The 14,566-nt window shown below is 32.6% G+C and overlaps 1 protein-coding gene across 1 annotated transcript in view; it reads left to right on the forward strand.

The window, feature by feature from the left end:
• Window positions 1-4,920: 4,920 nt before the first annotated feature.
• LOC115875801 (Down syndrome cell adhesion molecule-like protein 1 homolog) overlaps window positions 4,921-14,566 on the forward strand; it is a 266,822-nt gene continuing 257,176 nt past the window's right edge. Inside the window, exon 1 of the mRNA XM_030891311.1 lies at window positions 4,921-5,363. Within this exon, the coding sequence (XP_030747171.1) occupies window positions 5,297-5,363 (67 nt within the window). The 5' untranslated portion in view covers window positions 4,921-5,296. The remainder of the gene's footprint in view (window positions 5,364-14,566) is intronic.

The following is a 14,566-nucleotide window of genomic DNA, read 5'->3' on the forward strand; positions in this document are numbered from 1 at the left end:
GAATTGTCTAATTAAAACACATATAACAAATTATAGTTTGATGCCCACTTGCACCGTTTGTATAAACTTTGTTTAAAGGCTAAACAGTGATTAACTATAATAAAATATGTATAGTTAATCACTGTTTAGCCTTTAAACAAAGTTTATACAAACGGTGCAAGTGGGCATGAAAAACGTTTTGATAATCATTTGATAATATTATGATTGGCGCTATGACAACGACAATATTTTTTGAGAATTTGACAATAGTATGACAATGGCTGTTGGAAACTATGGAAACTACAAAAAAATTCTGATTTAACGCCATCTGGCAATAACTAATAGCAACTTCTTAACCTAAAAATTAATTGCACTACCACCTAGCGCCTGAGGCTGGAACTATTTTATTTGAAATTTCCGTGGAAACGGTGGAACCGCTTTTGCTATTTCACTTTCCCGCCCCTGGTATATGACATAATTTAGGATTGATTGACGTGGTCTTTGATTGATTACTACAACTTTTGATTTTTAAATGGCACCCTCGGTATATTTTTACTTTATTCGATAGAAAATGACACTCTGAATAGAATGACATAATTTCACATGTCAAACTTTGATATTCTCGCTTAAAAAAAATCGTATTTTAAATTTCAATCTACAGTGTCATGGCAGTGTTAAAAACACTAATTTTTAATAAAGGAGCCTTGGAAAAATAGATTTCATCGTCTAATGTTTTTCATGTATTGTCCTGGTCGGTTAAAAGATGCCCAAATCGTATTTTTAATTATAACTCTAATCTCTAATTTTTTCAAATGGAACGAGGGTAGATCATTAGGATATTTGGAAAAAGTATTTTTTTTCGAATCACTTGGTACCAGACACTTGGTGTTTCAAATCAAATTGTCGTTATGAACCGCATGTTACAATTTCAAATAAACTATATGCGGAAATGTCAAAAGTTGTTGATATGTCATTCTATTCGTCATTTTCAATCGAATAAAGTAAAAAAATACTCGTATATTTTATTGTAGAATTTTCAAATAAGAATAAATTATTAGCACCCGACGTTTTCGTCTCTGAAAATTTCGGCATAATTTTTTAAAAGGTATATCGTAATAGTGACACTCTCCCTACATTTTGCTACCTGATGTTCATTCATATTACTTTAAAGCCGAACTGAAGAACCTGGAGGACTCCAACCTGGATTAGGAATCCTCCAACGGACACCAGAAAAAGTTTTTGGGAACTTATGACCGAGAAAAATCAAACATTTTTCTTGATTTAAGTAAGAACAATCTTCGGGTTGTCAAGGTTTTTTTAACAAAACACTTTGTTCTCAATGAACACCTCAGTAGATTGAAGCTGAGAAACAACGGCAAATGCAGATTCTGTGGGTAAATTGGGAAAGCCCCAGAACACCTTATTACTGAGTGCGCCGAGACGACAATCGTTCGTGCCATAAACTTTGGTACGGCTGATGTCGGAGATGGAAAGCTGGCCTCTGTGGCGCCGTCTCAGATACGGACTTTTATCAAAGCCCTGAGTCTGTATGATGAGTTATAACTCGTTATAACTGAAGAAAGGGGAACACACAATAAATCCGTAAGGTCGCGGTGAATAATTCCCTCCTAAACATTCTACATTCTACTACGTTACATTAATATTCATTTTGTATATACATTTTAAGCTTTGAGAAAATTGTTGAAAGAGAAATAATTGTTAGATTTTTGCTGGTGTCCCAGGCTGAAAGTGCTGATTCTACAGCAACTCATGATTACTAAAATGTAATCTATATTCTGAAACTATTAGCCTTCTCAAGACTCTTGCATATTTTTCACGCCAGTTCTTTGACTATAAATGGTTAGGGTAGATTGCGAGAGTTTGGGATCATGTTTGATCCCTCACTCGGAGGTCTTCGGCTCATTGCGATACTCCTGTATTGTTGTACCAAACCTTCTCCTCATTCTTTCTTTGCGTTAAAGCACTTCCAGCTCTTTGTGAAGTTCCCGATATCGCTGATATTGGCTTGTGCTTCTTCCTCTATAGTAAATTCAACCCCAAGATGCACCAAACGTAAACAGAGACATGAGGCAAGCACGTGAACAGGAACGCTGTAGTAATATAACCAGGACCGCACTAAGGTCGGATATTCCAAATCATAAAATTATTATGTATATTTTTATGATTTTTTTTACTATTGTTTATATTTTATGGTGGAAATTTATATTATATAAATGGGTAATTATTGGGAAAACTGGAAATCGTCCTATTTTCACCAAAATTGGTATACACCCTATTTTGAGGTCGTAGATTACGAATCTGACCAAACCTAACCAACCAGCGGTCTCTTACCGTTTTTCAGAAAAACAGAAAATAATTTCAACATTGAATTTTTCTTTATTTCAGCCCTATAAAGTAATAATTTCACTATATTTTTATTATATCATAGTTTATCTAAAAGCCACACTTGATTGAGGATTGAAAAATGTCCAAAATTTTACTGAAAAACACTTTTCTTAACAAAATAACAAAGAAAATTGAGACCAGATGGAAGTTTGACATTTCATATATTCTTCTTTCTCTCCCTATGTAAGAGAGAGACAAATATTTGATTTTTTTCGGGTGATTAGGGATTTTAAATAAATTACCTATTATGAGATTTGACAATAGTTAAATATACCTATATACACGAAGTTACGCGGAAGAGTTTTAATTACATTGCTTTCAACTTCTATGCTTAGGGGGTTGATATTTTTATGTTATATTATATTAAAAAAAGATTAAACTCCTTCGCAAAGAGAAGTTATATAAATACTATTTATAAGCACGAAGTTGCATGAAAGAGTTTTCATTGCAGTGATTTCAACGTCTTTGCGGAGGGGGTTAATCTTTTTTTATATAATATAACAAAAACATATTAACACCCTCCGCATAGAAGTTGTAACCAATGCAACAAAACTCTTTCGTGCCACTTCGTGGTTATAAATAGTCAGATCTCGTTGGTAAAAAAGCAGTTATGGGAAGGAGCCGTTCCTCAGGCAACCGCCTTTCGTAATCCCAGAATGAGCGAAAAAAACACGCTAAATTTACGTTCAGCATTGGCAACGTTGCTTTAAATGCCAGAAACACATAACCCAACATTTTCAGATTGTTTACAAATTTATTTTGCAAATTTTCCTCTATTATGCATAGAATTGGTTAAAAAAGTAACAGAACATAGCAAAAGCCTCATTGTTTATTGAATACCTAACAAAATATGTGCTAGAAAACCTTAAAAATATGAGAAATTAAGTAAAATTCTATGTTGAAACTATTTTCCGTTTTTCTAAAAAACGGTAAGAGACCGCCAGGAAAAATGTTCAGATTCGTAATCTACGACCTCAAAATAGGGTGTATACCAATTTTGGTGAAAATCGGACGATTTCCAGTTTTCTCAATAATTACCTACCTTTAATTATTATCAAACTACATATAATTAGAGAAATAAAGTGATGGGAAGGGGGCGGGAATATTAAAATATTACATTACTCTTTGGCACGACCGATTTTAACAAATTTGGTGTTTTTTAAAAGGGCTTAATTTGTCCTTTAAAATAATTATCTTTTTATTTGGTACTACTGATTTTTTTTATTTCCATTATTGACAGCAATATCTGAATATCGGTATAAATAGGTATCTGTTTCTATAATACTATTTGCAAAAAATGCAATGATGTAAACGTTTTTACATCATTTAAAAGACCAATTGCATTAGAACATAATTTAATACATTTTAGTTGACAAAAAAAGCACTTAGTTTTAACTTGCTTTCGTAGCCTGCTGTATTATCCGTTTTAAAGTATAACGACATTTTTTTTTGAAAAACTAGTCAAATAAAAACTTCTATTTTTAAACATAACATTTATTAACATTAGATTTACAAAATTTATAATTTTATTAACATTTACAAAATAATAATTTTATATAAAATATATAACTTTTGACTTTTTGTAGTAGGTACGTGTGTACTAATTGTAAAAATATTTTATGCAAACATAAATACTATTTTCTCTATTTGTAACTTGTAACTTGTACGAAGTGATCAACAATTATTATTGAAATAGTTGACCGTTCTGATTTTACTCGCTTGGTTGGGAATACATTTAAAAAGAATTTTTATTTTATCAAACAGTATTCCTTAACGCGCTAGGCAAGCCGACCCTGTAAAAAATCTCAACCGCCTACCTCAGCGGCTCTATGGCTGGCCGGCCAATCAGAGTAGATTTCGTCGCTGGCTCTCGCCTGACACGTGCTGATCACGCACTGTGCATTTGTTTATACTGGTGCATTTTGAATTTGAATACAGTTTAGTCCCTCCAAAAAACCTTGCCCTAAAGTTTTAAAGCGTCGGTATTCCAGTGCCGGACAGTGGACAGCAGGTGCTCTATGGTTTCTTCTTCCTCTTCGCATTCTCTGCAGTAGTCGTCGTTGATAATCTTCCATATCACAAGATTTATCCCCGTGGGGCAGTTTCCAGTGATGACACCTACAATTAGGCGTACTAGGTTCTATTTGTGCTCTACTAGGGGGGGGGGGGGTAACAACCGTTTTCCAAAAATGTAAGCATTAGTCTTTTAATATATTAAATTTAAATATCTCGGCTGTTTACAATTTATTTTAAAAATTAAAAATGTTCTTTAGTCCAGGTCTATCACCCCTTAAAATACTTGCAGTTATCTAAGAGACCTCTGTAATAATCAATAACGTGAATGTCTTTATATGCTTTCTAGTATGTTTACAAATAAAAAACAAATCAGCAAACCAAATCTTGACATCGAAAAACGATGAAAATTATTCAAATTCTATACTATTAATTTTTGTCCACCTAGTATATCTTTCCAGGCGCACGCTCAATGCTACAGAAGCATCGCGACGTCCATATCGTGCAGTCTGTCGTCGCGACGCCCGCCTAACGCATCCCCACGCCACCCTCGATCGAATTAAGGCCCTCCAGATCGTCTTTTTTTCGCAGCTTCCGCGAAACAGCCGCGCTCCGGCTTCGGCTTAATAATTCTTTTGTTTGCCGGACAAAAGAACGACGAAGTCGTCGTGATTCTTTTGTTGGACGATAAAGGCTTAAGAAATCCTCCTTGAATTTGTTTTTATTTTCTTGGACTTTTATTTGTGTTAATGGAACCAGAAGGTTTTTGCGAGGTTCGGTATAGTTATCTATGACCATGGTGGGAGATGAGACAGGAAAATTTAGTGAAGTGATTGATTGTTAGTGATTCATTTTATGTTTTAACAAAAACATAGTGTGGGAGGACAGGTTATTTTCGATGAAAATGATTGGTTCTGATTTGTTTTTGATGAAAATAACTATTTTGTCTATGCTGGCTTCTACAGGTTAGTCTACATGTTTCATTATTCACTGTAAATTCACACAACATTTTAACATTTTATTAAGCACCATTTTTGAAAATGTCGACAATATTGTTATTGTGATGTATTCTGTAAAACCAAATAACTTTGTAAAGGAACGCTAAATAAAAAAAAAATTAATAATTTCATTCAATTCATAATTTTGTTACACTTATTAATTTTACACAATATACTGGGCGCGTTTGCAGAGCTGCAACAAGTCAATTTTAAACAGACTTAAGTCTTAAGTCTTAAGTCATTTTTAAAATCAAAATGATTTAAGTCTTAATTCAAATTCAACATAAAGTTCAAATGATTTAAGTCTTAAGTCTTTGACTTAAATCATTTTATTTCAAGTCAGTTTTGTAAAGACTTAAATCAATATAAAGTTGTTTAAGTCGTTTTTATGATGTTAGTATTAATTTTCTTCTATTACCAATTAGCGATTTTTACTAAGTATCATTATTAATTTCAGCCTTTTATAAAAAGACTTAAATATTTTTAATGACTTAAGTCTTTTATAAAAAGACTTAAATTTTTTAACGACTTAAGTCTTTTCTAAAGACTTAAAATCTTTTTCTATTTCGGAATAAATATTTACATCACAAGTCATTCTGCAAAAGACTTACATTTTAAGTCTTAAGTCAGCTTTCGCAAAACGACTTAAAATCAAATGACTTAATTCATAAAAATGACAAAAATGACTTAAATCAAAAAAATACTTAAGTTTTCTGTGAGCTTGCAGCTCACTAATTTTGGTTACAAGACTACGAGTTTTGGTTTTTACGCTCGGTATATTTTCACTTCATTCGATAGAAAATAACACTCTGAATAGAACGGCATATCATATTATGTAACCTTTTGACATTTTCGCATATGGTAGTAGGCATGGCGGCACTTGCGACAGACTTCCGGTCCAGACACCGAATTCCAGGAACCCAATCAGATACAAATATGTAAAATACGTCAATAAATAAGGATAAACAGGTTTGAACCGTGGTGAACCGCTTTAAAACAGAAATAAACAGGTTTGAACAAAAAATGAACAGGTCTGTTGTTTTAAACTAAAAGCTGTTCAAAGCAGTTCAAAAACGGTTCACCACGGTTCAAACCTGTTTATTCTTATTTATTAACGCATTTTACATGTTCCTATCTGATTGGGTTCCTGGAATTCGGTGTCTGGACCGGAAGTGGCTGTCTGTCGCAAGTGCCGCCATGCCTACTTATGGTTTATCTGATATTGTTAACATTCGGTTCATAACGACAATTTGACTCGAAATACCCAGTGTGTGGTACCGAATTACTCGTAAAAAATGCTTTTTCCACATAGTTCCATGAGCCACTCTTGTTCCATTTTAAAAAATTGAGATATGATTAAAAATACGACTTGGGCATGTTTCAACCGGCCAGGACAAGACACGAAAAATTTTAGACGATTAAATCTATTTTCCAAGGCTCCTTGATTAAAAATTTGTGTATTTAGCGCAGCCGTGGCACTCTACGTTGAAATTTAAAATACGATTTTTTTTAAAGCGAAAATGTCAAAAGATGACATATGATATCTATATTCAGAGTATCATTTTCTATCGAATAAAGTAAAAATATACCGAGGGTGTCATTTAAAAATCAAAAGTTGTAGTCATTTCTGGTGAAACAGGAAATGACCAAAAATAATTGAATACGTCGGTCAATCCTAATTTGTGTCATTTACTAACATACCAAATTTTTTCAAATCATAGCAATCGTTTTGTTATCTGAAAACATAAAAAAGTTATAAGGGTAATCCACTTTTGACACGCACTCGGCATTATATACAGTTTTTTCCAGAAAAGGCAATAATGTTTTAAAGACAATAATAGTTACACAGGTATAATATATTCAAATAGGAATTAAAATTCATTAGTGGTAATATTAGAGGTATTATCCATATTCATCGCTGGATCAAGCAAATTACCAAATCATCCAGTTGCACGACTGGGACGGATCATGTGTTCCTGACGATACTGTCACAGACGGTTTAACGTCGTTATGCATATGGATAGGGGTAGATATAGCTTGGTAAGGGTAACAGGAAGTAAAGTAGGGAAACTCCAGTCAAACTCTACAGGGTGAAGCGAAAATTACGTTTAGGAAAAATTGTGAGATAGCAAATTTTAAATATCTATACGGGTGCGTCTCAAAAGTGACCCACCCCTATTATAACTTCTTTATTTTTTCAGATAAAAAACGAGAATTGGTATGTTAGTATATGACATAAATTATTATTCAATTGTTTTTGGTCACTTCCTGTTTCTGACTACAACTTTTGATTTTTAAATAGCACCCTCGGTATTTTGTTTACCTTATTCGGTAGAAAATGAGATTCTGAATAGAATGACATTTATCATATGTCAACTTTTGACATTCTCGCTTAATAAAAAATCGTATTTTAAAATTCAATCTAGAGTCTTATGGCTAGATTAAAAACACTAATTCTTAATCAAGGAGCCTTGGAAAAATAGATTTGATCGTCTAATGCTTTTAGTGTCTTGTCCTGGCCAGTTAGAAAATGCTCTAATCGTATTTTTAATCATATCTCAATTTTTTTTTATCTCAAAGAACGAGGGTGGCTCATTAGCATATTTAGAGAAAGCATTTTTTTACGAATAATTTTATACCACACACTTGGTATTTTAAGTCTAATTTTCGTTACGAACCGCAAGTTATAATTTAAAATTTACCATATGCGAAAATGTCAAAAGTTGACATATGATATGTCATTCTATTCAGAATGTCATTTTCTATCGAATAAAGAAAAAAAATCCAAGGATGTCATTTAAAAATCAAAAGTTTCAGTCATTTCCGGTGAAACAGGAAGTGACCGAAAACAATTGAATACGTCAATCAATCATAATTTATATCGTATATATGGTCGTATACTAACATACCAAATCTCGTTTTTTTAACTGACAAAATAAAGAAGTTATAGGGGTGAGCCACTTTTGAGACGCACCCGGTATTGTTTTACTGAAACGTTCTATTATACTTATTTAGTTGATTTGAACAAATATTCAGCCTTTCCTAAATTTACTATTTGCTAAAACGGTCAAAGTATTTCCTGGTTATACATTCTGTATGTGTTACATTCTCACACAAGGTAATATAAATAAACCTACCTCAATAAACGAAGGCAATTTAGTTTTAAAAGAGGTATAGATATTTGTCTATTGATAATATAATACATGTTTATTTCTGTATTAATAATTCATACTGATGAGCAAATGCAAGGGCAAGACTTGCAGGTCTTGGTTTTGCTCCTGCCAAGTCTTGCATTTTTAATAGGTTTTTACTAGAAGCAAATTTTACATAGACAATCAGTAAATAAATGGTATTTTTAGTTTAGTAAGTTTGTACGTTGTAACGTTGTTTAGTAAGGTGTAATTCTATACGACACGTCCGCGTGTTTTAAGTGCAGTGCAGAGTGCGTCTTCAAAGACGTTACTAAAAGTAAAGATATAAAAGATCTTTTTGGTGGTAAATGCGATATGTGCAGACAGATGTTGCGTAGAAACTGTTCCGGAGTTTCCTCCAGCGAAATAAGGGTATTGACAGCTCAATCCAGGGTAGTTACATACTACTGTCCTACTTGCATCGATGTTATTCGTATGTAAGTGAGATTCCTACATTCAAGAAACAAATAAATGAACTTCAAGAAATAACCCAGCAAATTAGAAACCAAATAGTTAAAGACGTGCCAATGTACGCACATGTAGCTGCAGACATTAAGAACCTTAAGGAACAAATGGAGCAGTTAACAGAAACTGTTCAACAGAAAACATCACTCCCTACAAGGGATGGAGAAGATCACATAGAGGCAACACTACTTGAAATGAGCGAAAGGGAAAGAAGATCTTCCATCCTCCAATGTGTTAATATTTGGAGTCAAAGAGCATGCAGATTATGATGCTGACTACAATGATAAAAAAGCTATAAATATACTGCACAACTTAAATAAATGCCTTTATTGTCAAAAAATAAATAAATAAATAAATAAATAAAAAAAAACCAATGTCCATCGTATTGGAAAAATATCTGCAAACAAAGTCAGACCCATTCGTGTAATACCACGTTATCTGTGGTAATACTGAAATCCTCCACTGAAGCCATATATATACTACAAGTCAAAAATAAATTAAAGGAAGATGGTGTCTATGTTAAATCAGATCAAACGCCAATGCAAAGAGCCTACCTTAAGACTGTTGTAAGAGAACTTGAAGATCGCAAGAGCAAAGGTGAAGATAATATTAGAATCAAATACATTAATAATATACCTAAGATAATACATACATTACATGGCAACATCATATCAAAAAACTAACGAAACCAGGCGTAGTTGAGGTCTCTTTCTGGTATAGCAACTTAAATTCAATGCTCAATAAAGTGGACGAACTCAAAACACGACGACATTGTCACGACGACAAAATAAACGCTCCAAACAACAATAATGACATCATTTTGATTACAGAAACATGGCTCAGTGATATGGTTCCAAATGGCCTGGTTGACATTCCGGGATATGTGTTGTTAAGAAAAGATCGACAAGGTAATGGAGGGGGTGTATGTGTTTACATCAAAGAGAGAATATCGGGTCATGCGGTGTAAGCGAATCATGGAAGAATATCTGGAAAATGCCACTGAACAACTCAAAATGCACCATTCTCCACATTGGTCCTAATAACCCACATCAACGATACTATCTGGAGCAGACAGAAGTCTGAAGTGTGCAACATCAAAAAGACTTAGGCATTGAAATTGCGGAAAATCTGAAGTGGGAGTGCCATATAAATCGCATAGTTAAACAAGCTAACACAATGATTTACCTAATAAAAGCAGCATTTGCAAACAAATCAGGCGAGATGGTACTCAAGTTGTATAAGAGCTGTATAAGAGCTGTTGCTATTAGACCAAAGATTGAATATGCACAATGAATATATGGAACCCCTATTATATTATGCCAAGGACATTGAAATGCTTGAGCATGTACAGTGAGGGTCACTAATAGGTTTTTTTAGTAAATGGTCTTTTAATGGTAATTTAATGTAGCAAAATAAAAACACTAAATCACCACAATACACCAAAACACTTTTATTTTACACTGGACGCGCGTTTCGCTAACCATTTTAGCATCATCAGCAGATGTTGCCGAACATATTGTTGATAATGAACATTGTATAGATCTTAATAATTTAAAATTAATTAAACAAGTCTCAATCTCTCATGGGAGGGGGTTAAAAATTTTTAAAACTCCAAAATTACAGTAGCTAGAAACGCGGTTTTCAATTTAAAATTAGGAATAATATTTGCAACAAAATTTGTAATAACATCAAAATCAGTCAAAGTCGCAGTTTTTGAGATAAAAAAAATATCGAGTATGGGCGCCAATTTTTTTTATATACGTTAAATCAAATGTTTTTAGAGACGTTAAATAATATGGTTTTGCATATGTTAATGACTTATATATTTCGGTTAGGTGGGTTTATACCAGGTTGAATCAAAACTTTGTTTTTTGTAATAAATTCAAAACACCCTGTGGAGAAAAAGGGAAAGACATTTTCGATAAAAAACATTTTTCTGTAAGCTTAGATATATTGCTAACATTTCATTTTTTGAATTATCCTATTATCTCTCTGAGCTATACATTTTTAAATAATACTGATATTTTTACAATCTTGAATTTGTTGAAAATGGAGCTCTCAATGTCCTCCGTTATATTGAGGATATCCTCCAAGAAGTTGTCGTTCCGTTTGCTCTTTTCATTGAAAATCAGTTTATGCTGAGGTATGATGCCAGGCCTCACGTAGTTAAAGAGTACCTGGATGAGGTTGGACTACGAAGATTGGAATTGTGTGAATTGGAGTATGAAGATTGGAATTGATTCATTTTGCGATGAACTTAAAAGAGCTGTTCGTCGACGTCCTATTGCACCACAAACTTTACAAGAGTTATTGTTAGTATTAACGAAGATTCCTCCAGTAATGCTAGCCTTAGCTCTTGTAAAGAGTTTTCATGATCTATAGCTTGATATTCATCAAGCTATAGATCAAGAAAGAATAACTGCTCTTATTCATTCGATACGACGAAGACCTCGAGCTGTTATTGCTGCGAGAGGCAATACACACTATTAAAATTATTATAAAATTAAACAATACAAACAATACACACTATTAAAATTATTATAAAATTATTGTTTTTGTCAATAAAAGAATCTCCGAAATCAATACTTTTTTAAAAATGGGTAGCTCATAAAAGAATAGAGATAATGGGACAATTCAAAGAATGAATTGTTAGGAATACATCTAAGATTACAGGAAAATATTTTTTATCCAAAATGCCCGTCTAATTTTTTCCACAGGGTGATTTGAATTTATTGCAAAATACAACGTTTTGATTTACCCCGGTATAAACCCACCTAACCGAAGAATATAAGCCATTAAAATAATAAAAAATAATGCCAATAAATTTATCTTCACACTGATATCATAATCACAAAAATCGGATTACTAAATACAAAGTTATGAAACATCAAACTTAGTCAAGTTTTTCAGGTGGCGGAATTTTGTGCCGGCAAGTTTCCTATATTATATTGGATCAGCATTTATTTCTTTAAAATTTTATACATTAGTTGGGAAAACACTACTTGTATTAAAGTAACACAATCATTTTGAAAAAATAAGTAATTTCTTATATCATATAAAGTTGAAAAGTCTTGCATGTTTGGTCTCGGTCTTGGTCTTGAGAAAGCCTTGCACTTATCGGTCTTGGTATTGCACAAAATACAAGATCAACACCAAGACCAGCCTCGCTTATCATTAATAATTCATAATAACGTAACTCAGTGTTGAAAAATCATTTTACATGTTCTTTTATTTTATATTTTATGTTGAAAATTTTATGCTTAGACGTTGTGAGACTGTCTTTTTACAAACTTTTAGGTATTAACATGTGTCGTGTTAGTATGCTAGTGTGTGTCAAATTTTGCGAGCTTTTTGAATTAGTATCATTTCCTGACGTTCGATTGGGCTTAAATTTGCGGATATTAGGTGATAATGCAATATTATAGTAGCTGCTTTGAAGATGGAGCCCGAAGGTTATTATAATATAATAGGAACTCCTAAATGAGATAAACCCACTGTGTTTGGACGCATTTGATTAGTCAAGGTTATGCTTATGATGGGCAAGCTCATGCTGTCCGTAGTCCAATAAAATCGTCTTTATCCAAGGATTTTTTAGCTCTAAATTAACAGGAAAATACCGTATGATTGAAAAAAAACGGCGTCCATTGGCTTGGAAATGAACATCGATGACGTTCCCTATCTAATTTTCTATATAAAATGACACATGATTTTCATTTCAGAGCCATCGCTGACGCCATATTTTTCGATTAAGTATATTGTGCTGTGCAAAACTGATGCATTAATATAGACCGATTAAGAGAAAACTAAAAAAAGTAAAAATAAAACTATGAATTATTAATTTTTTTAAAAAACAATAAGCTTTTATTTAAATGCCATAAAAGAAGAAAATAAACTTTAAATTAAATTAAATTCATTTGTGGATAAAGTGTGGATAAACAAGAATACAATATACTGGGTGCGTCTCAAAATTGGCTTACCCCTATAACTTTTTTATTTTATCGGATAAAAAACGATATTTGGAATGTTAATATATGACATAAATTTGGATTGATTGACGTATTCAATTGTTTTTGGTCACTTCCTGTTTCACCGGAAATTACTACAACTTTAGATTTTTAAATAGCCCTCGGTATATTTCTACTTCATTCGATAGAAACTGACACTCTGAATAGAATGACAGATCATACGTCAACTTTTGAAATTTTTGGATATGGTTTATTTGAAATTGTAACATGCGGTTCATAACGACCATTTGACTCGAAATACCAAGTGTGTGGTACCAAATTATTTGTAAAAAAATACTTTTTCCAAATATGCTAATGACCCTTGTTCCATTTAAAAAAATGATATATGATTAAAAATATGATTTGGGCATCTTTTAACCGGTCAAGACAACTGTTTTTCCAAGGCTCCTTGATTAAAAATTAGTGTTTTAATACAGTCTTGGCACTCTAGATAGAAATTCATTATACGATTTTTTTAAAAGGAAAATGTCAAAAGCTGACATATGATATGTCATTCTATTCAGAGTGTCATTTTGTATTGAATAAAGTTGAAATATTCCGAGGGTGCCATTTAAAAATCACCACCTTATGTTGTGCTGTTTGGACCACACGTTAAGTCGTAAATTTAGAGGACATTTTGTCTCCACATCGTGTGACATACCGCACATCTCTAAGGTGACATTAAGTAATGTTTCAAGAAATGATGGCATAGGAAAGCATATATATTATAGGATATCAATCAACATCAAGTAAATTAATGAACCTTGGTTGAAATACGTAGATAAGGAAACAGCGGAACTATTGATTAAAGATTTCTAAACATAGCATTTAATCCAGGGTTAAATAAAGGTGAGTTTACATGCATCCGTAATGATAATCCGTAGTCCGTTGTTAATTTGAGGAAATTTTATTGGTTTATTTAAAAAATTACAGCTCATACATAGAATTATTGAATACATTAATATTGAAGGGACGGATAGACGTACGACGCATGACGGATGCATATAAAGTCGCCTTAAATAGTTGAGTAGTATTTTAGTTCTTTTTTTTTTGAATTCAATAGATTCTGTAGGCTTGGTGTAAACCTTTTTAGATGAGTTCAACTACGGTAGCGAGCATAGTTTTACGTATAGGTTTTACGCACCGGTTTTGCTAGTGGAGTTATAATTTGGGCTATTTCGACAATAATGAAATTTTTTAAAGTTACTAGTTGATTAAAAAAAGTATACCATTAATATGCAAATTATATTTTATCTTCTATTATTGTTTATATCAACATAGGTCCTATTCTGCTTTGTTTTGTAGTTAGAGGGGATTAAAACCAATTTTTTTTTCGATTTATTATAATTTCCTTCCAAGTGGTTTTAGCGATTCGAATGAAATTCTGGGGTAAAAATTGCTATAAGTGTGACATATTTTAATGTCAAACAAGTGTCGACATTTTCACCAGGGACGTGCATCCTGGCTAATTCTTGGATTATTTTTCTAAAAAAAACATGCGTGCCACTGT

The sequence above is a fragment of the Sitophilus oryzae genome, unplaced genomic scaffold, assembly GCF_002938485.1.
Source record: "Sitophilus oryzae breed Bouriz unplaced genomic scaffold, Soryzae_2.0 scaffold_1396_pilon_pilon, whole genome shotgun sequence".
NCBI classification, from domain to species: domain Eukaryota; kingdom Metazoa; phylum Arthropoda; class Insecta; order Coleoptera; family Curculionidae; genus Sitophilus; species Sitophilus oryzae.